Below are 24,506 nucleotides of genomic sequence, written 5' to 3'. Positions count from 1 at the left end.
ATATTTCTTTTATTAAATTCACAATCATACAAGCTATTAAATTATATTAAATTATTAATTCCGAAGAAGAAAAAAAACAAGTAAAATTTTTTCACGCGCGATATTTTCGGATGTAAGTCGGAAATCTACACTCGCACTCTTCTGCACACTTTGCACACGTTTGTGCACATTTAGCAGAAACGAGTCGCAATGTGCTGCAATATTTATTTGGCCTCGCTGCTTCGAGGAAACATGATCGTTGCCTTTTTCGCGACTGTTTCTTCTAATTCGATTACGTGCCAGGATTACGCGGCCTTTAATCTCCACGTTAGCTAGAAACCGCGGGTGTCCGCGCCGCTTTCGACGCCCACACCTGAGACAAATTTCCTGAAAGTGTACAAGGAAATTTCGAATTATTCATTATGAGTCTGTCGCGACAATCCGCTAAAAGCGCCGAAAATAAATAACCGTCATCGCTCGTTAAAGCCGGTCGATTCGCCTAACTGTCAACGCTTTTCGTTCTCCTTCAAATTATTGTTTTATTTTCTAAGCTGCAAAATTTAGAGAATATTTATTATTATTATTAATATTGAGAGAGAATATTATATATTATATTTTTATATTATATATATTGATATTAATTACAAATTACTTCAATACTTGATTTCAATCGACAAATTATATAATTTTTAAATCTGATTTTGGAAGTCGCAAAAACAGCGCTATTTTTTGCTAAATACGATATGTGTCATTAATTAATTAATATAATTACGAAATCTCGCGACTCGCGAATTCAGTGTCGTTTGTGTGACGAGACATGTGACTTTGATATTGCGGTTTAATGTTGAAATGGCTTTTACGAGCGAAATCATTTATCGGTCCATCTTCGCCGATCATCGTGTAATCAGAAATCACGATCGCTCAACGAATGACCGTAGGTATTTACGCAATATAGTCGCCCACGTGCATTTTTTCCCACTAGAAGTTAATTCCGCTCAATCTCCCGATGAACCTTGATGTCGCGTTTCAAGGTCCCTTCTATCGACGTTTTCTTGCTTTCGAGAGAACGTTGCCTCTTTCTAAATTTATCGGACCCTTTTCGTCTTCAGTCGTTTTAGCCGAGTTATTTCGCGCCTCGGAATAACTGCTAGTCGACTGCCAACAGTAATTGCTGATATTACTCTCATATATGTATATAAATACTGTTTACATTTCTTCTTTTTTACCTTTCTCGAAGAATTGCTTCTTCGAAATATCCTTTCAACTTTTGAGCAATTTAACTTCGTAATGTGAAACATTGGATTTGTGTAAAAGTCTTATTATCATGTTTGTTGAACAGAATTGAAAATAAAATATTGCACGGAAGAATTTTTTGAAAGTTTATATAATATTAATAGATTTTACAATATATATTACGTAAGAAAAACACATTTTTGAAAGAAGAATTTAAGCTAAGGGAGTATTCACATTTTCTAAATTAAAATTAAAAAGGAGGTTACTATAGAAAGAAGCAATTTGCATATTATATCATATAGTTATTATATCATATAGTTATTATGAATATTATATATATTTATCTATGATTATATTTATCATTATATTCTCATATTAGATCGATCGATTGAAATTCAGAATTTTAGTAAATAAATTACATAATTATTATAAATTTGAAATGAAATGAGAGAAAAGAGAAAGAGATATCTAGATAAAGATTAAAGAGAGGGGCGAAACATATGAGTCATCTTGCGTGGATCTTAAATAGAACGAAAACGGCTTTTGACTCGACAGATGCTGACGACAAACCAGAGCCAACGCCAGAGTAGTAGCAGCACTAGTACCAGTAGTAGTAGCAGCAGCAGCAGAGTGGCCAAGTCCTCGCAGAGGATCCTCACCTCATCCTCGTCGAGTGAGATGAAGGCGAGCTCCATGAAGAGTGATCTGACGGAACTCAAGCGCGGCATCTCGGAGATGAAGAACATCTCGACCAACTTTTCGCAGCGGCTGCGTAACAGTATGGAGAACCTCGTGGACAGGTTAGTTCATTTTCTCAAGTCGATTAACAATCTTTGAAATTAGGTTTAATTCTTCTATTGTTTAGAGTGATTCTACGAATTATTTAGAAATGTCTTGAAACAGTGCTCAATAGAGGTATTTCGAACGAGTGTTTATACCGAATAACATATGTCATGTTGAATGTTTTGCGAAAATTATACGTGATTTCGCCTGCTTTTCTCATACTAGTAATTGATATTTTTAGAATATTTTCGAGTTTGCCAGCGTGACGAATTCTAATATTTATCGTCGCGATATGTATTTGGCTATTTCAGCACGCAGCTATATTTTTAAAATGTATCTATTATTTATACAATTATACATATAGATTTTTAAAATTGAATAATGAATAAGTTATTTCTAAATATAATGGAGTAAATTTCGATATTTATTTTTACAGTACTTAGATTTTTTATAAAATTCTGTTAGTTTATCAAAGATTGAATAAAATAAGATTTTTATTATAAAAGCAAAAAACAGAAATATCTTGTTGAAATATTCGATTGCTAAAAATTCGTCGATCTAATTCGCAGTACACAAAAATTCAAAGACTTTAGCTGTCAGTAGTAATTTGAGAAATAGTTGACTTCATCTTTCACAGTGAAAATTCAAAGGTTTCAATCTCTCCAGTTACTAAAAGCTCAGTGATTCATTTCCTTCGATGTCTAAAAGTTCAGACACGCATTTAAGTTTCATAACTAAAACTTTCGTAACTGAAAGCTCCGAAACGCGTCAACAGTGAATATTTGTATACGTATAATTCCGATTTGCGTGTTATTTTCAAGACTAACAATTTATTTTTAACGCATTGCTCACGTGTCATTTTACATACTTTGGAACGCGAAATAATCTTTCGTTGCGATTATATCACGCAGCGCAAGATAAATAAAGAACAATGTATACAAATTTACTAATCTGCATAAAAATAGTCTAAAATGTTTTGTCTGCTCACTGTGTATTTTGCCAATCAATAGTGATATATTATATTGACCACATTATCGTTCTTATAAGCTGGTTTTCATTATCAATGACACAAACGAAGAAGTGATGTTTTTACTTAAAAACATTGAGAATTGTAGAGTAAAATTTATTTCTACGAACTCTTTTTCATGTATTTATAATAATTAATTTTTTTAAATCAGAAAAAATAAATTTCTCATATTGTTTAAATTTGAAATACATAAATATAATTTTAATATTCAAAACTACTTAATTTTTTCATATGCAATGTATCGTCTTAACTTTTATTTTGCGCATTTTTCTGAAAAAAATTGTTGACTTATAAATTTATTTTTTAATTAATTTTATTTTATTTAGTTTAAATTTTATTTCACGTATGTGTGCCAATTATTCTTCTCTGTGCGATCATTGAATCAAAGTATTAAAGAATTCGATGCTACGAATCCTTTTTTATGGATATTTTGTAGAGATGGCAATGGACCGGAAGAGACCAATCTCACGGAACCATTGGTGACTTTTCCGGATCCGGACACGCCGCCACCTGTCAGCGATGCTGTCACGTTGACAGGCGGTTCTCCGTCCCAGTTGAGTTCCCTGAATTCCCTGAACAATCTTCATCACGGCATGAGCCCGCCAATAAACATATCTAACATGACGAATCTACCCGCCGGCCAAGAAACTATGAAGTTTGAACAGAAGAAGATGACCAGCGCTTCTAAAACAAAGGTGAGCGATGTCTTTCTTATCTATTATTATTCTTTGATTATCTCTTTAATATTAATAAAAAATTATCAGTGTCTTATATTATTTACAATTGAACGTTATATCCGTTATTAATTAAAAAATAAATAATAGATAAATAATAGTTAAATATAATAGTAAAATTAAATAATAAAATAATTTTTACTTTGATTTATAAGCGGAAATTAAAAATTATTTCTATTAATGAGAAATGATCTTCACAACAAGATTTATGAGATATTTCGTCCAGATTTTGATTAGAGATTTGATTAGAATATAATGACTAATGACTGCAAAATAATATTAAAATATAAAAAGAGAAATAATAAATTAGAATAAAGTATATGGATTTATAATATGTATATTTATCAATATATCGAATCTCATAATATTGAAAACTAAAGTTGATTTCGCGCAGGCTATTAGTACATGAATTTGTCGAGCTATTCGGCAAGTCTTCGTATATTCCCTGAAAATATACATTTGATAAGAAATAAGCGGATGATTAAACTAGGATTTGTCGAGTATAGCTTGCGTTCAATAGACGTTACGAGCATTAACGATAACGTTTAGACACGGAGCGGATGTTTGATGGTTGAGGTGCGGCTTCCTCCGAGTAGTCTAGGTCAAGGACTTTGAATCCATTTCCGAAAGTGTCGCGCTTTAATATTGAACATAAAGCGCCTCAGATACGATCAATTTGTCTGGTTTTATTCTTCCTTCGCCCTTAATCGTCGATTTGTTTCCACTAGGTCGTTACAGATGGATTTAGCGCCGAAAAGGCGACGGCGAACAGCGCCGAAATGAGAGCCCTGCAAGCCGGCGACGTCTCGTACAAGGAACAGAGCGCTGCGACGGCGGCGAGGGCGCGCGTCGAACTCGACGGCGTCTCGGCAGAGAAAAGTGTCGCTGCTGCGAGGGTGAGTACAATTTATTTTTTTAAATAAATAAAAGAATGCCAAATTGAATCATCGAAAAAAAATTGGCGTATAACGTTCAAGAAATTATGGCAGCGGTATTTATATGAAATAAAAAGAATCAGTAAATGCGTGCGATAATAAATAAATATAAATGTGTAAAAATATATAGATAAATATCGGGAATATATATACAGACCGATATAACTATTAAAATAAAAATATTCGCGAATAAAATCGAAAGTCACAAGTGCATAAAATTAAAACTTCTTGCGCTTTTACTATTTCCGTAACGTGAAGTAGATACAAACATGATCTGAATTATTCACGAGAGAGTTGTGTATTTTAATATCTCTTATAATTAAGGAAGTTCATAAAGAGATTCGAACGTATTCGTATACAATGTGATAGTCTGAATGAAAAATCGTGGGTGGGACAAAAGAGACTCTTTCAAGGTTTTCAAGGCGTCTGCTCTCGCTCTCTCTCTCTGAGCCTGACCTTTCTCGTTTCGGCGACAAAAGGACCGAGAGGAAGATTCTGTGGGTGCGGCCGCGCGCGGCGAATAATTTGGCACGGAAACCTAACACGAGTAAGGCGCTGTTGCGAGGGTCGTTGACACGCGCGTGCGTTCCGTTTTCCTTCAACAACGGTGTTGCCCCGTCCCCGTCGCGTTGCACACGATGAAATGCGAAACTGCGCACTGCGCATCGCGAATAAGACCTCTCGATTTTTATTTCTATGATTTGCGAAAAAGCCAATAAAAAAATTGATTTTTAACGAATAATATTGTTTATCTGAATTTATTAGAAAATGTATTTATATGAAATTTATTCCAAAATTAATTTTAAACATTTTCCCCACGACGAAATTAAAATTGATAACATTAAAATATGGAATTTGTGATTTAATCGAAGTCTATTAGTGTGTTTTCCATTGAAACGCCTCTTGAATACATCTCTAATTGTGACTTCGATAATAATATTTTATTTGATATTTTTGAAATAGGAATTTAATTAAATATCAAGATTTTAATTACGCTAATATTTAAACACGTAGAACTTTTATATGAAAAATGTGTAAAAAAGAAAGAAATTTTCGCGCAAGTAAAAAGAAACATTATCTCGTAAGTAATATATTCGAGCTAAATCTCGGTTATGTTACTTATACATATATTTAAATACAATGATAAGGAAGTAATATAATGTAGCAATTAAATAGGACAGATTGCTCTCCGCCTCGCAGCAACTCAATGTTTTTATCAAGTTAGCGCTAATTTCATCAGGCTGCTCTTTCTTGTGTATATGTATCTCATACGTATATGTATCTGATAGCAACCACAATCCACAATCTCGACCTTGACTATCAGCCAAGGCGATAATTTCGCAAAAGATATCGCTTGTTACCGCGAGATACAAGTATAGATATCGCAACAAGCGGTAAGTTCGCGAATACTCTCGTGTAATCGTGAGACATCGTGTCGTTCGACACGAGGAGTCAGTTTGGCTCGCGTTCAAAAATGCGCATGATGCTGACTCAAAAGCCACGTAGTAGCCGACCTAGCTGAATTCGTCTAAATTTAGATTACGACACGCCGCCAGGCGTAAATAATCGCGAAACGCAAGCTCCGTCCACGCGATCCGGGTCACCCGGTAGAATCGAGCCGTTCGCAAGTCCAATACGATTTATTTCCTGTTATCTAATTTTTTCTTTGTGAATAAAAAGTAGAAAATAAAAAGAAAGGATTGTACAGTTTGTCCAAAATAAAATAAAATAAAATAATATGTTTTAATACTTTAAACTCCATTAATATTTTTGACAGTTATCAGCTGATTTCTGTCAAAAAATATTATTCGAGTTTAAAGTATTATAACATATTATTTATAACATTATTTTAATTTTTATAACATAATTTTATTTTAAAATTTAATTGGCAAATTAATGCTTTAATCAGCTAATTAATGCTTTAATCAGCTGATTTCTGTCAAAAAATATTAATCAAGTTTAAACAAGCTATATAAAAATAATGTGCACTTGTGTTGTTTTAGTATGAGAAAAAAAAATATAAAATTGTTATCGAATTATTTTAACTTTATATATAAAATACACGTAATCTAATAAAAATAACTATTTTCTAAAATTTATGACACAATTAGATTAAATAATGTATATAACGATATTTTTATAAAATATAATACGCTTTATATAGAGATTTTAAGCCATTACTATTTTATTAATATAAAAAATATATTGAAATTTTTAAAATCACTTTCCACATTTTCACTTCAATGTACGAATAATTAAATCTTCAAATCACATGTTTCTTATTACTTAGATCTTGATTCTACATTATTGCAATAAAAAAAATATTTAATCTTTTAAATATCGAAATTAATAATATACAAATAAGGAGACTAATTAATTTTACAAACATGTGCGTTGATAGCGCCTTCGCGTGATTCGCGTAGGTAGAACCGGCAACAAAAAAGCTCGATTAGTTTGAAAGGAAGATAAATCGTCGTCTTTCCTGGGAAAGACGAGAAGAGGTGCGTGCTCGTCTCAAAAAACGATTGCGTGTCATTTCGTCCGTGGGTGTGTTCGGACCATTATTTTTCTTTTTTTTTTTTTTTACGATTTGTGTTATCCATGCTATCCTTGACCCCACGTGTCGACCTTGTGACACTCGTGTCGATACATACGAACTTGCTTTCAACGCGATGCAATTGTGTTGCAAATTGTTATTATTTTATTTTATCCGATGAAATTATACGTGAAATTTCGAGTGACAATAAGGCACAGCTGTTTATGCACAGAACTATCAGCTGGAATGAGCGCCGAAGCGATTTATCGATTTCGATTACACGCGCATAACGAATTAAAAAATGAATGAAAATATGCTCTGTAAATACATCTGATAAATGAACATTCCATTGTACTTATCTCTATACTATTCGCGACTTACAAGCTTTTCCAAGAGATGTCGCCAGATTTAACTTAAATAACATCTTCGATATTATCTTATTGTTGAAGCAAGTAGATTTATATCATTGATAAAAATATTATCTATTGTAATTAATAGCTATAACATTTTCTTCGTATTTACTAATATGTTTTGAATAGTCTACGACTTGCAAAAATCTACTACGAAAACTAATTTATTTAATACAGGGAAAAATCTATAATTTAAATTTTTAAAAATATACTTGTTTATCTCTCTCCCTCTCTCTCTCTCTTTTTCTCTTTGTGTTTACATATATCTGTAACATTATATTTATATCGATATTTTTTTCAATTAAAAGAAATCAGAAGGAAAATTCATTAAGATCAGAGTCCATCGTTAAAAATCGTTCTTTTTTTTTTCTTGGAAAAAGCATAAAGATTTCTAACTACTTTGCTAAGGTTTCTTTCGACTCGAGCAATATTGTCCACTTTCTTCTACTTCCCCTCTTTCCTACTTTTGCGAAAACATCACCCTCGTTTCCATGGCGAACGGGGTCGTCACGAAGATGGTCGACTGCGACAGTAAACCGCCGCGGGTCGATAATCCTTTCTCCACCCCCAGAAGAGGAATAGTTTGTTCGCGACGTTGCTCGTTGACGGTCGTTCGGTCAATCGGTCGATTCGTTGGTTGCATGTCGACTTTGCATGGGACAACAACTGTCGAGGCTGGTGCGGGGCCTTTCCCCGGGTCCGAGGTCCCACAGCGACACGATAGTCCCGCTCTCTCGTTCTCGAATCCTGGATAACGCCGCGCAAATGGTACGATGCAATCCTGGTCATCAAAATTAAATTAATTCTTTAGTCATATTTAAAAAGGGTGCACAAATACGGAAAACAAATTCTTCATTAATTCTTGCTGCATTATTCTTCCTCGTCATATAATTGTGTAATTGCGGTTTCACAAAAGAAAAAAGGGGAATATAAAAAAAATTTCTATTATTTAAATAGTACTCTTATGCAAATAGTTTCCTTCGAGACGCGATCCATATTCTGAGAAGAGGTGAAGGTCGTTAAAATAGAATCGCGTGCTTTGTCGACGACACCGGAGTTTGTTGTTTGATTTGCTGTTCATTCAGCGACGCGGCGTGAGATCATCGTTTAGATTTCGGTGAGAAGTTAGAAGACGTGCCAGAAGACGACGATGACGATTACGAGTACTACTTAGGTGTCACCAATATCTCCGCCAACCTAACCGGAAATAGGGCAAATATTCTCGGTAGTTAAATTACCAGCCGACTGCGACGTCGTGGTTTCAAGGACGCGAGTGTCGTCAGAGACACGCGAAGGCTATCGTGAATTACTCTAAGGAGGTCGTTATCGAATCGAACGACGAGAGTCGCGGTGATAAGAACTTGATGAAAGTTTGATAAGAACTTTGCGACATCTCGGCGCAGGAAACTGCCGTAAGATTACGCAGTTTTTCCTTCTTCGCGTAAGTTCGACCCGATATCGAATTTATGAGACTCTGTAGAGATAATTTGGAATAGCAAAGTCATCATACAACCACGAGAAGTCTTGCTTTTTATAACTTCTAGATTAACGTCGGAGTTATTGTCTCTTTAATTAGACGAAGCATATTAATAATAATTTTGGTATGATTTGTACACATGGGCTATTATAATGGTAAACAATACAATTATTTATAAGATACTGAAAACATAAATTGAAACAACAAAAAGGTTTATATATGGGAGAATTAATTTTATTTTCATCGCGAGTCTGTTATAATCCCCCTTTAACGTTCACATGTATAAGTCATCAACGTGATCACATAGGATACAAATAGGAGCGATGCCGTCTGTCAGTGTTTAATGTCGTCTGAGTGTTCGTTAAAGTACGAAATCAAGACGAAAGACGAGTCATTCGCGATTTGAGAGGTGATCTGCTCGCAGACTATTTCTAGACTAGTCGAAAAATAGCAGCGACACGATGCAACGTTGAGTCCGCTGTTAAAAAGCTACACCGATTACGCGATGGACGTGCGAAATGCATTTCTCACTCTCTCTTTGCTTCGTGGTAGCATATGGTGGGCGTAACAAAATTAAATTCTCTTGCGGGGTAGTGAATCGAGCTTAAATGCAGCGCAGATTAGTTTGCGCCGCGCTGCCATTACGTTCGCGACCGCAGTGATTTATTGCTTTCATGTTCTTTACGTTGTACAATTAGTTTAACGATAAGTAATGGGCGATTCTTGAATTTTAATCTACAAATGTTTCGACGAAAGTGTGTGATTTTTAATTATTTAATTAAAAATAATTTAATTTAAAATAATTAAGCGAAAGAGCTGTGTGTTTAGTTCGAAGTGCCTGTTGAAACTGATTTTATTGAAATTAATTAAAAAAAAATTTGATTAAAATAATTTGAAATAATCTGGATTGGCGTCAATGAAAAATAATTTGATTTTAGTTGTACTTTATTTTTTAGATCTTTAATAAATTATGAATTATTTTCATGACAAAAGAGATACTTATTTCGTACACTGCGGTTTATTTTTAAGAAAAATATTTTAAAGAAAAATAATTATCCATTTTGTTGCTATATTAAAAGAGTGATGTGAATTTTAATTAAAATATGAGCGCACCGTGGCCGATACATCGTGGAATATTAAATCGAAAACGATTCCAACGATCGCGAGTGGTAAGTCCGAGAAAATTTTAATTCACACTCCTTTTGTTGCTTCCGGGAATTTTCTCGGTAAATTACTGAACAACGTAACGAACCTACATATCTTGAAGCTGGCCTGACATTTTGAGAAACATGTATGGAACAATGTTCGTCTGACGTAAATGCTTAAGGAAATATCCGGTGATCGTTGTAAATATTTCGGTCATACTCCAAAAGCTGTATATTTAAAATTGAAGATTTTACGCAGAGAATTTTCAAAATATCACACGCGACCGTCTAAGAATAAAGCAAAGCTGACCTCGTATGACTGAATATTCATCACTTTGGAAACGAAAAGTCGAAAGTAATAGACGAGAAAGCTTTTCACGAAAAAATAACAAGAGACTAAAGTATAAGCAGGATTAAACTATAAAATATACAATATAATAAGCAGGATTAAACTATAAAATACACATATAACATAATATATAAAATATAAAATATACATAGACAAAAAATATTATATATTTTATTAAAGAAATTAAATTCAAAAAATCATCTCATATTATTCGATATCAGAAAATAGGTATCGGGCCTGAAAAAGTCTGTATTAAATGCACCCGGTTGCTTCGAGGGCGACTTTAATATCCAAAATATTAAGAATGTTTAAATTTAACAGAATGTAAAAATTGTAATTGTTCTATTCTAGAACAGAAATGAGACGAATGCACTTCGAGCTGCATAGTGCATCGACTTAGACCGGCTTTTCGCGACGAGATAACGCTTTTCCTTCTTCGGCGACGTTTATTTGCGAAATTATCATGCACGTCACGAATTGCGGAGTAAAGTGGAAGATAATAGAATCGAAGTAGTAGCGAATCGAGCTTAATACGTCGCGTAACAGGCCGTGACGACACGCTCGAATTATATTTAGAGAAATACGTCGTAAGACAGCCTGAGGGAAGAAGAGGAGGAGAGAGAAATCGACGTTCGAGACGAACGAGATCGACCAGCTTTTCACAATGCGGATCATTGTGTCGCGAAGTGTCGCGGGGAAAAGTACCGTTGTGTCGTCGATACTTGTGTAGAAACGTGGCGGTAGTGATAAGAAAGGTACGTCGATCAAATCGTATCATCACGACGATATATTATTGGATATTAATCGAATGCTTCGTATTATCTATATCAGGAATTGATTAGCTATAAGTTATAATTGATCAGCTATAATTAAATATTATAGTCGTTCGGATCAAAATACTTTCCTTCTCTCTCTTCTCCGGTATGTAAAAAAAATACCGATAGTGATAAAAACGAGATATGATGTGTTTCTGTGGGTATCTTCATATACTGAAGATTTAATATTATTTTACATTTAATTTTATTGAATATAAATCTTTAACTATATACATATGTATATAAGAAATTATAAATTAATTGTAAATAAGAAATTAATTAATTGCAATTAAACATATTATTAATATTGTTTGATTCACAATCAGATTAAATGTGAAAAAAATAGAAATTCTAAGATAAATAAAACATGGATATTTTTAATAGTTATTTCTTTTTTTCATATTTAATACATATATATATATATATATATATATATATATATATATCTGTGATAATTAAGTTTGCTCTTGTGACATCTCGATTCTTTGTGTTATTCAATCGCGATAATAACTTTGAACGAAATATTTAAATACCAGAAATGCATATCTCAATTATGTGTTATTGCGCGCAAAGTGCGTGTTGTGACTAAATGTCGAATCGTCGAAAAAAATCGCATCGTCTCGAGTACAGTGCAACAGTTGTATGTATTCTCTCAATATGAGATGCTATCATCTATCTGCTACTGCAAATTAGCAAGTGCATTATAAGTAGACCTTCGATAATATGCGCTAATTCCTTGCAATGCGCGGAATGTTATATAGGATGTCGCTACTATGTGAATATCTGTTTCAGTCGCAGCCCGGATATTGTTGTGAGATTCGATTTTTTTCTTCAGAGAAATAAAAGTCAAATAACATTGAAACAAAATTAAAGCAAATAATTCACAGATATTAATCGTACAAGTGTATACATCTCTTGAATATACTAATAGATAGCAATTACAAATATAAATTACAAAACAAATATCAATTTTTCGTGTGATAATAAATATAGGGCGTTTGGCTGCGCGTTAGTGTTTTCTAGAATAATAAATTTATAAATAAATTTAAAAATAAATTTGAAATTTAAAAATTTAGGATAAATATATCGATTACGTGTGTTTTTTATTTGTATAGGAACAGAGAAGCTTGAAAGCTGGTGATCTGTCGCATCAGGAAAGCAACAATATGGCAGCATCCACGATGAAGCTCCAGAGTGACTCATTCACTTCCGAAAAGGTAGGCGAATACCTATTATTTCTTTCGTCATACATCATTATAGAATTTTCACACTTACATAAAATAATCACCAATTAATATTCATATATATTTACACATCACAATAGATTATAAGAAGATAAAATCTATGTAAAAGATAAAGCATTAATATAAAATAATAATTAAAAATTTATTTAAAACTTAAAAGTATTAAATAATAATTTAAAAACTTTTTTGATAGATATGTGAAATAAAATGTCCTTAAATAATAGATAAGATGATACGTCATTTTTAATACGATTGGTGATTTAAATTTTATTTGTAATATTTCGAAGATATTATTTGAGGTTTATAAAATCGTAAACTAGGTTGTGGCATTTCGCAATTATTGTATTAACTTTATCTATCGAATACAATTTTATCTTTTATTTATGAGATTCTTTTCGCGACCGATCAAAGATCACGCGACAACGTGTGATGCGTCGCTTTGCGAAAAAACACGAGGCGCAATTTTCTCAGTTTACAATCGCATTTTTGGCGGAACACCAAGCGTTAACATCACCCATCATACGGGTACCAACGTAGCTTAAATCGTAAATCGTCGTCCTTAACGATAGAGAACACGATCGGAGGCTGCGTTGCATTTTGGCACGCGAAATCGCGTCGGCGTTTAACACATTTCTGCATTTGCAAACACCGGGCAGAGATTTAAATGCCGGCGAGCTCGCAATCGGGCTTCAGTCGAAAAGTGAATTCGCGTGATTCCACAACGAACCACGAGAGAAAAAGCGTAGCTACACCCGCATTTGTTTAGAAAAACGCGATGATGCTAAGGAAGTGCAGCCTCGACTCGCGAATGGTAAACGAACGCCAAGCTGTGAGATTTACAATTTAGAAAAACAAAAATGTTGTTTTAAGAGATTTTTATTATTGTGAATTAAAAAATTGTTTGTCTGCAAATTTCTGTATATTAATTTTGTAATCATTTTTTGTGTTAAAAAATTTTGAATTTTTTAAATTGAAAAAATTTAAAAGAATATATTTCTAAGAGCAATTATATTTGTAAAGTTATAGAAAAATATGTATTATATTATATTAATTACTGATTTTTAATCACTAGAAAAACACAAGCTACGCGCGCGCCATTCCTCGATTTTATATAAAAAAGAATGTTTTTATATCAAGTTTGTTTAAACTTGATTAATATATTTTTACAGAAATCAGCTGATTGAAGTATTAATTTGCTAATTAAGTTTCAAAATAACAATATGTTATAAAATGTAAAATAGTAATATGTTATAAATAATATATGTTATAATGCTTTATCTGCGATTAATATTTTTTGACAGAAATCAGCTGATAACTGTCAAAAATATTAATCGAATTTAAGGAATCATAACATATTATTTAAAACATTATTATTTTAGTTTTTATAACATTATTATTTTAAAAAATTAATTAGCAAATTAACTCTTTAATCAGCTGATTTCTGTCAAAAATATTAATGAGGTGTTAATTTGTTAATTAAATTTTAAAAATTAATGAGCAAATTAACGCTTTAATCAGCTGATGTAAGAGTTAATTTGCTAATTAATTTTTAAAATAATATGTTATAACAATTAAAATAATTTTAAATAATATGTTTTAATACTATAAATTCGATTAATATTTTTGACAGTTATCAGCTGATTTCTGTCATAAAATATTAATCGCGGATAAAGTATATATTATAAGTGTATATTATAACATATTATATTTACAACATATTAATATAATTAAAATAATAATATTTTGTAAGTAATATAATATGTATAATACTTTATCTTTATAACATGTCTTTTTTAAAAAGGGATAAAATTAAATTAAAATTAAATAAAAAAATGGCAAATACTGATTTAAATTACTTGCAAAAATATTTACTAAAAATATTATTTGAAATACATTATACAACGATAAAATATTTGTAAAATATTGTAAGCTTTAACAATAATATATTTATTTGAGAATTGTTTATCAAAAAATCGCAAGATTTTGATTCAAATTGTATATCATGGCAAAATCATGCACAGCAGTACGCTGTTGCAGAATGTCACTTATACATTATACTTTAATTAGTGAGCAATTAGTTAGAAGTTTATACTGAGAGAAAATGCGCTAGGAGTTTTAAGCCACGAGAAAAATAGCATAAGTACATATTAATAAACATCAACATAATTATCTTGCAATTATAACAAGGAACAAAAGAAAATCTTGGCAATATTACGAAGAATTATTTAGGATTAAAAGAAAATAAAGAAGTGCATTGTTAAACAAATTTTTTGAATGGACATCCTATTACAAATTTTATCACACGGCGTCATTCAGTAAAAAATATTAACGAAATTAATTGTTAAGTGCTTATCGAACGATGTTGATGAATATCAATTTTATCTCTAATATTTCTGTTAACGTGCTTCGCTTCTCATCGCTATTTCACATGCTAAATATCCTGATCAAATTCCTGAAAATCATCTAGAAGAACATTTCAAACAAATCTGAAGTCCATCTGAAAATCATGAAACCATCCATTCCATGCCAATACTTACCAAACTCAACATCCTCGACATTCTTTCTCGAGACCTTCATGGCAACCTTGACGACCTTGATGCTCTTCCTTGAAGATTGATCGACGAACAATATTTTCTATGCTTCGCAGAAAGCGATGGCAGCACAGCAGCAACGACAGACAGTTACATCAACCGGCATCTTCAACCACGAGAAACACATGGCATCAAGCTCGCAGTCAAGCATCGTGTCCAAGTCTGGAGTGAGCGCATCCAAGTCCATGATCAGCGCGGCGAGTGTGGTGAATCAGCTGATGAACGGTATGCGGACGCAAACAGCCGAGGACGAGCTACTGTCTTTGCCATTGGACGATCTCGACCTGCTGTGCTCCAAGTCGAATCCGCAGGACGTGGACTGCGCGATCGCCAAGTACTGCGGCCTGCTCGACAGCTTCGTGGAGCGATTGAAGGCGAGCGCCGATGGTGGCAAGAGCAATAGCTCCGGCGGTGGCAGCAAGGCGCCACAATTGCTGAATAGGGTGAACGAGATTATCCGGAAGGCTTGGGCGGTACCGACGCACGGCCACGAACTGGGTTACACCTTGTGCAACACCCTGAGGACGCGCGGCGGTCTCGATCTTCTAATGTCAAACTGCGTGGCGAACGATCACGAGCTGCAGTTCTCATCGGCGAAGCTGTTGGAACAGTGTCTGACTACGGAGAATCGTGCCCACGTGGTGGAGAACGGCCTGGAGAAGGTAGTGAACGTGGCGTGCGTGTGCACGAAGAACGCCAATTCGGTAGATCACTCGCGCGTCGGCACCGGGATCCTCGAGCACCTGTTCAAGCACAGCGAAGGCACGTGCAGCGACGTGATCCGGCTGGGCGGTCTGGACGCGGTGCTGTTCGAATGCCGGAAGAACGACGTGGAGACGCTGCGACATTGCGCGGGAGCGCTCGCGAATCTGTCGCTGTACGGCGGCGCCGAGAATCAGGAGGCGATGATCAAGCGTAAGGTGCCGATGTGGCTGTTTCCGCTCGCCTTCCACAACGACGACAACATCAAGTATTACGCCTGCCTGGCGATCGCCGTGCTGGTCGCCAACAAGGAGATCGAGGCGGCCGTGCTTAAGTCCGGTACCCTCGACCTCGTCGAGCCGTTTGTCACGTCGCACAACCCGTACGAGTTTGCTAAATCGAACCTGGCACACGCACATGGCCAGAGCAAGAATTGGCTGGAGAGGCTCGTACCGGTCTTGAGTTCGAAGCGGGAAGAGGCCCGCAATCTGGCGGCTTTTCACTTCTGCATGGAGGCAGGGATCAAGAAGCGACAGGGCAACACCGAGATATTCCGTACGATCGGCGCAATCGAGCCGCTGAAGAAGGTCGCCAGCTGTCCTAACGCGATCGCGTCCAAGTACGCGGCTCAAGCGTTACGATTGATCGGCGAGGAAATTCCGCACAAACTCAGCCAACAAGTGCCTTTGTGGTCCACCGAGGATGTACGCGAGTGGGTGAAGCAGATCGGCTTTGCCGAGGTCGCCCCGAATTTTGTGGAGAGTCGAGTGGACGGCGATCTGTTGCTGCAGCTGACGGAAGAGAATCTGCGAGAGGACATCGGCTTGACGAACGGTATCATGCGCCGCAGATTCGCGCGAGAGCTGCAGAATCTGAAGAAGATAGCCGACTATAGCAGCCGCGACACCGGTAACCTGAACAGCTTTCTACAATCAATCGGCCAAGAATTCTCCATCTATACGTACAGCATGTTAAACGCCGGCGTGGACAAGGACTCGATACGCAATCTCTCGGAGGATCAGCTGTTGACTGAATGCGGTATCGCCAACAGCATTCATCGGCTCAGGATACTCGACGCCATCAAGAACATGCAACACAATCAATTCAGCTCGTGCGAGTACGAATCGCCGGACAAGTCGCTCGACGTGTTCGTCAGTTATCGCAGATCAAATGGCTCGCAGCTGGCGAGTCTGTTGAAGGTGCATCTGCAGCTGCGCGGCTTCTCGGTGTTCATCGACGTCGAGAGACTCGAAGCCGGCAAGTTCGACAACAATCTGCTGCAGAGCATCAGGCAGGCTAAACACTTCCTCCTTGTGCTCACGCCCTCGGCTTTGGAAAGGTGTATACAAGACGGCGAGTGCAAGGACTGGGTTCATAGGGTGAGTGATATTCCGTATCGTGTTTGTTCTCTCTTTTTACGATTATTATAAAAAACTAAAAAGATTTTATCTTCATTTTTAATCTTAATTTATAATTAAATTTTAATGAAAATGCTACATGCTTTTTTTTATTTGCTGCGTTTTACTAAGAGCCATACGCATAAAAAGAACAAATAATTTTTTATAAATCTACACTTTTTAAAGAATTTAAAAAGAGTAAGAGAAAGAAAGATATTATGTTTAAAAAAATATTTTTAAGAAAAATTTTTCTAAAAATATTAAATTAATTATTACTTTAAAATATATGTTATAGTTAAAATATGTTTGGTTATTTTGCAGGAGATTGTTGCCGCATTGCAATCGCAATGCAATATAATCCCTATCATTGATAACTTTCAATGGCCGGAACCTGAGGAACTTCCTGAGGATATGCGAGCGGTCTGCCACTTTAACGGGGTCCGCTGGATTCACGACTATCAAGACGCCTGCGTAGACAAATTAGAAAGGTAAAGATTAGTCTTTTAATCTAATCTTCAAACTTCCTTATATTAAAATATTTTTCTTATTTTATTATGTTTTTAATAATTTTATTCTACCAATATATAATTTTTCTATATATAATGCAATTTTAGTTTAAGATGTAATTAAGTGTTAAAATAACTTTTCGATTTTTATTTCTCACGACGTGAAGGTTTATGCGAGGCGAGATACCTATGAGATCTGAGCTATCCGCCGGAATTCCGCGCAGCATGGCGCCCAAGGACGTGACCCAGCCGAGCACACCGAGTACCACGAACATACGACAACCGCCTAACTATCAGCGGATGCACAGCAACGAGAGCAGGGGCAGCGATAAAGATTCCACGGGTGGGCGAGACTGACTAGATGGCCCGCCCACAGCCATACCGAGCAGGTAGTTATACCTGATAATTTAGCGTAGCTCTGATATATCGGATCTGATGAGCGAATCGATTCGTCAAAACGTCCAGAAGAAAATCTAAATATTTTAAAATCCATTAAACTGTAACAGATCAAGCCCTGACTTGAGCATTAACGGAACCAGACTATATTAATTACTACGAATTAAAAATTCGTCAATAATTTGCATTAAAAATAATTGAGAATAACGAAAAAGAGTTTAAGATTTTTGTAATTTAAATAATTGAAAGTAGATTATATAATTAAATTATTATTTTTGTAAACTTTTAATATTTTAAATTATTGATGATTCATATAAGAATAATTAATATAAATAAGTAAGGAAGTAAAGTTTAAGTAACTGGAAGCAATTTAATTATAATAGATAAAAAATCTTTAATAATTTGAATTATTTGATTATTAACAAGTTAATTTTTTTTATGATTCGATTTTGAGCCGAGCTCTATTAACGCAGCACTAATTTCTGTTTTCACGCAGCCAAGATTGCGAATCGCTCTAAGACAATCATGACTAGGTCAGTCAATGATACAAATTCTTTATTGATGTTTAAATGGTATCAATCCGTCACCATCTCGTTGCTTTTGCTAAACCTTTGTATTAAATTATTCCCTGATATCGTTCGTTTTAATGCATCTTAATTGTGTCCTATTACATGTACATGTATGTGTTTGTTTTAGATGTATAGTTTACGATAGAGGTTTAGATAAGATCTTATGTCTAATTGGATGTTAAATGTTCACAGTCTATGTGTGGAATAAATATATGTAGATAATTTTTTCTCTTTCGGTTAAATTATTTTTATATTACTTAATTAAATTTAAATTATCTTGAATTCTTAATGTAAATTTAAATGACAGATTTTTGATGGTATCAGAATTTATTAAGAAATTTATAAAAAGTTCCAAAAATATAATAATAACTATAACAATTTAAATTTTCTAGACATAGATATCATTATTTATGTATAGATGTGCATTATTGAAATCCCAGCGGTACAATTGTGCTTGATGTAATTATGTCAAATAAATCTTTAATGTTTGGTGTAAGAAATTTAAAAACAAGTTCAAATTATTAAGTGAGTATGAGAAGACGTAAATATAAATATTTTAAATGATTCAATATATCATAAATTTTAACGAGATAATAAAGATTAAAAATTAATATGTAATTTAAATTTTTTAATATTTACGTTTTAATGCGACGAATTTTATTCTCATTAGAAATATATAAGAATATGTGAAGGTATAAAATTCTTCTTATATCTACATATATCTAACATTCTTCTTATATCTAACATTGAAGAAATAAAAAAAATATAAACGAATAAATAAAAAAATACATTGGAAATGTAAACTTACGAATTTTGTTTTTGCATTCTAGGCTTAAAAAGTCGTCGAGTCCGTCCCGTTGGTTGATGGGCCTGCCACCCACGTCTCCACGCTTCAAGTTCATGCACGTGCATTCCGGGAATGTCAGCGGCAGTCCGGCAGTGCCTCGCAGGCCGCCGCGGCAGCCTCCATCGCCGTCGACACGTTCCCGTTCTCTGGAATTGTTAGACCAGCAGGAACAGGAGCGGAAAATGTCGGTCTCCTCTGTCATCGTCCAACGACCACCACTTCCCAGACCTAGACCGAGGTCACGCAGTCTGGACGATCTTCTGGATGAAGACGTGAAGAGCAGCGCGGAGGAATCCTGCGAGGAGCAAAACAAAATAAAGCACGAGAAAAATCATTCGCTGACAAATCCAGAGGAGAATAAAATCATCTCTGCTTCAAAAGAAAATCAAAAGAAGCTTAGTACCGAAGCTATCGAGTCCAAGGATGAACCAAGACCGATTCCCAGAATGAAGTCGAAGCTGCCTGACGCTGAATTCCAATTCGAAATGGAGAATGCGCAAACGTCCTCGGACAAGGATAAGAATGACAAAGAAACTTTGTTGACGCATCCTCCGAAGCCGAGTCGATATTCCAGCTCGGAAGGACAGTCTTCGACAAGTTCCGGTAAGCACTTTGGAAATCAAGAGCATCAGGTAAAAGAACAGAAAATCAGGGAAACGGCACAAGAGAGACTGTTGACGCGGAGCAACGACGAAAAAGACGACTACAACGACGACAAATCGACGATATTGCTGAAAGCATCGAGAAGCTGTGGTGCGGGACTGGATTCTGATGGAAGCATCTCGTCAAGTGATTATAGTGGATCCGGAGCTCGTGCGAAGGGCCCGGGTTCGCTATTGTCGTTGCCAGCAGGCGCGGAGCCTAAGCGCAAGCGAAACTTCATGGACAAGTGCGTAAATAAGGTGCGGTCGTTTATGAAGAAGTGAAGCGAAGAGAAACTTCTTGTTATTTAATTCCGCGAGCCGAACTCGAAGTCGGAAGTCGAGCGCACGAGGCGCTCTGAAAGATATCTGAAGAATAAAAATAATATAAATGTCTCTGATCATCCAAATATCGCACTCGAATTTTAGATATCTAAAGAAACATTTAAAAAGTTCCCTAAAAGTCTCGTTGAAAGTTTTAGAACTTTAAAAAAAAATTTAGATATCCAAAAAGTGTTATATATAAAGAAACATTGAAAAGAAGTTTGAGCTTTTTAAAAAGTGTTTTAGACATTTATAAAATCACACAATAAATCTTAGATTTAATTTAAGAAATAAAAAAGCGCATTTAAAAACTCTATTTAAAGGAAGTTTGGCCGAGGAAATTATTTAGATACTTTTAAACGTTGTTTGAGAGTCTTCAGTGTCTTTCAAATCATTGTTTGCGAAAATTTTCAGCGGTCGCTGTTGATTCCTGAATTACGCGGCATTGAATAACTTTGCGTATTTACTCTCGCGATGCGAAGATTTATATTTCGTGCGGAATTTGTGATCCGCATCCGTGTACAATGACAGGCAGCATGAAAGTATATAGCGAAATGTTGTGCCTAAACATGCGACAAGTGTCTTCGTAGAAGTCCCAGGATACGCTTGTTTACACGAATTTAACCTGCTTTTCCAGGTGCCTTTTTGTATTGTATTTTTCTCGTTGAATTGTGTGTGTGTGTGTATTGTATACATTATACATATACACTACATTGTAGTATATGTTAGAAGCGAACGAATGAATCGAGAACGTTTAGCTAAGGCGGCTAGATTGTATGATCGTTATTTGTAATACTATTTTTCTAGACAGTTCTCTCTCTTAGAAATCCGCGTTTATAGAAAGACGCGTGTGACTCGCGTGGTCATGAATTATGGTTGTTCTTGTCGCAGCTAACATCAGACACATACACAAGCGCACGGAGTGTTCGGTAGTAACTCGTGATCAAGCGACATTCCTTCTTAAAAGCTAAGATCTTTGAGAAGTCAAAACAAAAGGAATTTTTTTCCTTATTAATATTTAATCGAATGTATACCGCGTTTTTTGCAGCTCTTAGAATATTTTCGAACTTAAATATCTTGGTAGCTATACTTATATAATAGCTATACTTTGAGTTAAGAGATTCCATTAAAATAGAATCTAAATTGATTGATGAAAAAATTGATTAAAGAACAAAAGGTTTTACTGTCAATTTATACGATTCCTACTTTCCTATTCTAAAATCTCTACGTTTTCAATTTGATCATGAGTTATTCACATCTCAATATATCGTCGTCAAGAAAAAAAATGATATCAACTTTCGGTAAGATACGTTGTGCGTAATAAACACACTCTCATTACCGAACATCCGATATACAATCGTGACCGTTTCTCGAGTCACGCGATATTTTATTATTTAACACTGTTTTTATCGCACCAATCGCTGATGCTCGGCTCTCGGCAACGCTTCGATATTCGTAGCTTAAGAGATCCGCCTGATTATCGCAAAACTGTATATTTTACCAAAGTTTCGTAAAGTTACGAGTTTTATCGAGATGTTTGAATGTTTCTCAAAAATAAATTTTATTTAGCGAAACAACACCGCTTCTCCTCAGCTCCCTTTTTTGAGTGCCTCGAGGAAATGTTGCATAAAAAAAAGTCGCGTTTATAGAAAATTGCATTTTTATTCAAAATATCAAACACACGTTCTTTTTTATAAAAATACTAATAGGTACATTTCTAATTCTATTAATTCGTAATATTTATCATCAGTCAACAGACATAATCCTTATTTAAATTTTAATCTTTAAATAGTGAATAACTCTTGAATACTCTTGAATACATGAAAATTAACATCAATATTTTATAATTCACATCTTTTTTACACATCGTTATCATCAGAATTAGAATAATTATCTTGTAAAATACAATAAATATATGTCCCTGAGTTTTCAATTAATATTTTCTATATTTGTAATTAAAGTGCCCCTTTAAATCAAACATAACATAAAACTAAATTTTTATCTGTTAATGTGATCGAGACTTTACAAAGTCTTATATAATTAGTATGTATCTCTTCCTTTGTCATTTTTTATTTAATATCATGAAAAAACAATGTAAACTCTTTCACTGTTTATTCTAATCGTAAAAAAATATATATATATTTTAAAAAATGATTTTACCTCAAAAAATATAAGAATATCAGTCTAATCAAAAACGAGATTCTTATTTATTGATGATATCCGAGCGGCCTCTCAGTCTGCGCATTAGAATCAAATCGTTTCGCATAAGAGTAACCCGTTTGGCATGATATGCCAACAACACTGCATCCTCGAAGAATTGTACGATGTACATCTCTGCTGCCTCTTGTAAAGCTTCGAGAGCAGAGGCTTGTATCCTGTAAATTAGTTCTAATCATGTCAATCTAATCTACCAGATACTGTATGAATCTCATTGGATATATTTGTCCTGTAAACTGGTTTTATCTTTTTTGTGAAAAAGTTTAATAATATAAAATGTACTCTATAAAAAATACTTGATTATATATATATGTTTTCATATAGTGTTTTATACTATATACATGTAGTCGAGTTTTTTTGGGAGAGTAATGCATATTTTCTGTGAAAATATATTTACAAGAAGTATTTGTATATATATTACGATTTATTTCATATTTTATATATGGAACATTCAATGTATATGCATGTAAAAGATAAAATTGCTCTTAATTAATAACAGAATCTCAGAAAAAATATATATAAACTTAAGAAAAAAGCATACAGTTGGCAAAGAATTAGTAATTTATATAAAAAATCAAAAACTGAAATTATTTACTTGGTGATTTCCTTCCTGGGGAATAAGTCAAGCATAATTTCTCTGACTAATCGCGAAAAGGGTAGTTTAGGTATGAGAAAGTGCGTAGTCTTTCTTAGATGCCTAATTTCCTGCAGTATATGGCTTTTTCTTTTGCGTTTGTTCATTATTACATTTGTCTAAAGAATAACAAATACATTAACAATTTAACAAATTTATATATGTATACTAATGTATATGTATATATAAATTTATTTAACAAAATATACCACTTACTCTTTCAGATTGAGATGGTGTGCCGATTGATCTGAAATATAGATTTCATGAATTATCAAGATTAGATATCAAATAATAGAAATACGCTAATTAATAAACAATTGCAGTATTAATGAATAATAAAATAAATTATTAGATTTTCGCTAGACACAATATTACAACATATTGCAAGCAATTGTGTAATAGTATTCTTAATGTTATGTTTAAGTTGATTATTGAAAGTAATCATAGTAAAAGAGAAATAAAAAAATTAATTAAATGAAATTAAATAAAAACCATAACAATTTAAGATTTATAGTTTCTTCAATAATACATCAAATTTTGAGGGATATTAACCTCGGTACGGACTTTCGTCGAACCATTGTCGTTTCGTGATTCTTTTTCAATCACAGGCTTCTATTAATTATTAACACTTTATAAACAATATTACACGACTCTTTTGATTACAGGGTTCAGTTAAAAAATTGGAGATTTATTATGATAAATTAAACGTCAATTCGACTGAACAGTCTGACACAGACAACGAGTTGGCGCCAATTTACCTTGCATAACCTCACACACGTAAATAAATACCATAGAACAGTTAAATTAACATAGAAAGGAAAACACGCGAAGAATATATGAATCGGAATATCACTAGGATGAGATGTCACTAGACGTGAAATATAGTGGAATTTATTATTTCATCTTGAAAGTGGAAGCAGTATAATATTGATCGAATAATTACAGTAATTATAATAATAATAATGATAATTAAGCAACTTTTGAAATCTTTCCAATCCAATCAATTTGAGCAATA

At 34.2% G+C, this 24,506-nt stretch overlaps 2 protein-coding genes and 1 long non-coding RNA gene across 12 annotated transcripts in view; 1 reads left to right on the top strand and 2 right to left on the bottom strand.

Annotated features, from left to right (window-relative positions):
• Sarm (sterile alpha and armadillo motif) overlaps positions 1-19,798 on the top strand; it is a 95,450-nt gene extending 75,652 nt beyond the window's left edge. For 9 of the 10 annotated variants that reach the window (XM_083045512.1, XM_083045511.1, XM_083045509.1 and 6 more), the window contains 8 exons: positions 1,768-2,012; positions 3,459-3,717; positions 4,485-4,652; positions 12,539-12,640; positions 15,315-17,339; positions 17,679-17,845; positions 18,031-18,252; positions 19,659-19,798. In XM_083045512.1, the coding sequence (XP_082901638.1) occupies positions 1,768-2,012; positions 3,459-3,717; positions 4,485-4,652; positions 12,539-12,640; positions 15,315-17,339; positions 17,679-17,845; positions 18,031-18,220 (3,156 nt within the window). In that variant the 3' untranslated portion in view covers positions 18,221-18,252; positions 19,659-19,798. Of the gene's footprint in view, positions 1-1,767; positions 2,013-3,458; positions 3,718-4,484; positions 4,653-12,538; positions 12,641-15,314; positions 17,340-17,678; positions 17,846-18,030; positions 18,253-18,755; positions 18,793-19,658 lie in introns of all 10 variants that reach the window. The other variant, XR_014426004.1, reaches the window with a different exon arrangement.
• On the bottom strand, positions 8,210-15,254 carry LOC145940404 (uncharacterized). Its single transcript, XR_014426005.1, has 2 exons — positions 15,205-15,254; positions 8,210-8,418 (listed from the first exon to the last, which is right to left on the bottom strand). It is a non-coding gene; the product is annotated as an uncharacterized LOC145940404 (long non-coding RNA).
• A 2,165-nt stretch (positions 19,799-21,963) lies between the features above and the next one.
• On the bottom strand, positions 21,964-24,260 carry LOC145940403 (uncharacterized). The gene is made up of 4 exons (XM_083045521.1): positions 24,044-24,260; positions 23,708-23,738; positions 23,453-23,610; positions 21,964-23,015 (listed from the first exon to the last, which is right to left on the bottom strand). The coding sequence occupies exons 1-4, from the start codon at positions 24,067-24,069 to the stop codon at positions 22,844-22,846; spliced, it is 387 nt and encodes a 128-aa protein (XP_082901647.1). The 5' UTR covers positions 24,070-24,260; the 3' UTR covers positions 21,964-22,843.
• Between the last annotated feature and the right edge of the window lie 246 nt (positions 24,261-24,506).

This window comes from Prenolepis imparis, unplaced genomic scaffold, assembly GCF_030444845.1.
Source record: "Prenolepis imparis isolate NDT839.2.m4 unplaced genomic scaffold, iyPreImpa1.0 SCAF_9, whole genome shotgun sequence".
In the NCBI taxonomy this organism is placed as follows: Eukaryota; Metazoa; Arthropoda; class Insecta; order Hymenoptera; family Formicidae; genus Prenolepis; species Prenolepis imparis.
The sequence above is the reverse complement of the archived record's forward strand: the minus strand, read 5'-3'. Positions and strand labels throughout refer to the sequence as shown.

Bases quoted from the DNA above. Each gene is read 5' to 3' on its own strand.
- LOC145940403 (XM_083045521.1), bottom strand. From the start codon at position 24,069: ATGGTTCGACGAAAGTCCGTACCGAG. The intron at 23,739-24,043 runs GTTAATATCCCT...TCTATATTTCAG, and splicing joins CGACGAAAGTCCGTACCGAG to ATCAATCGGCACACCATCTC. The intron at 23,016-23,452 runs GTAAATAATTTC...ACTAATTTACAG, and splicing joins CCCAGGAAGGAAATCACCAA to GATACAAGCCTCTGCTCTCG.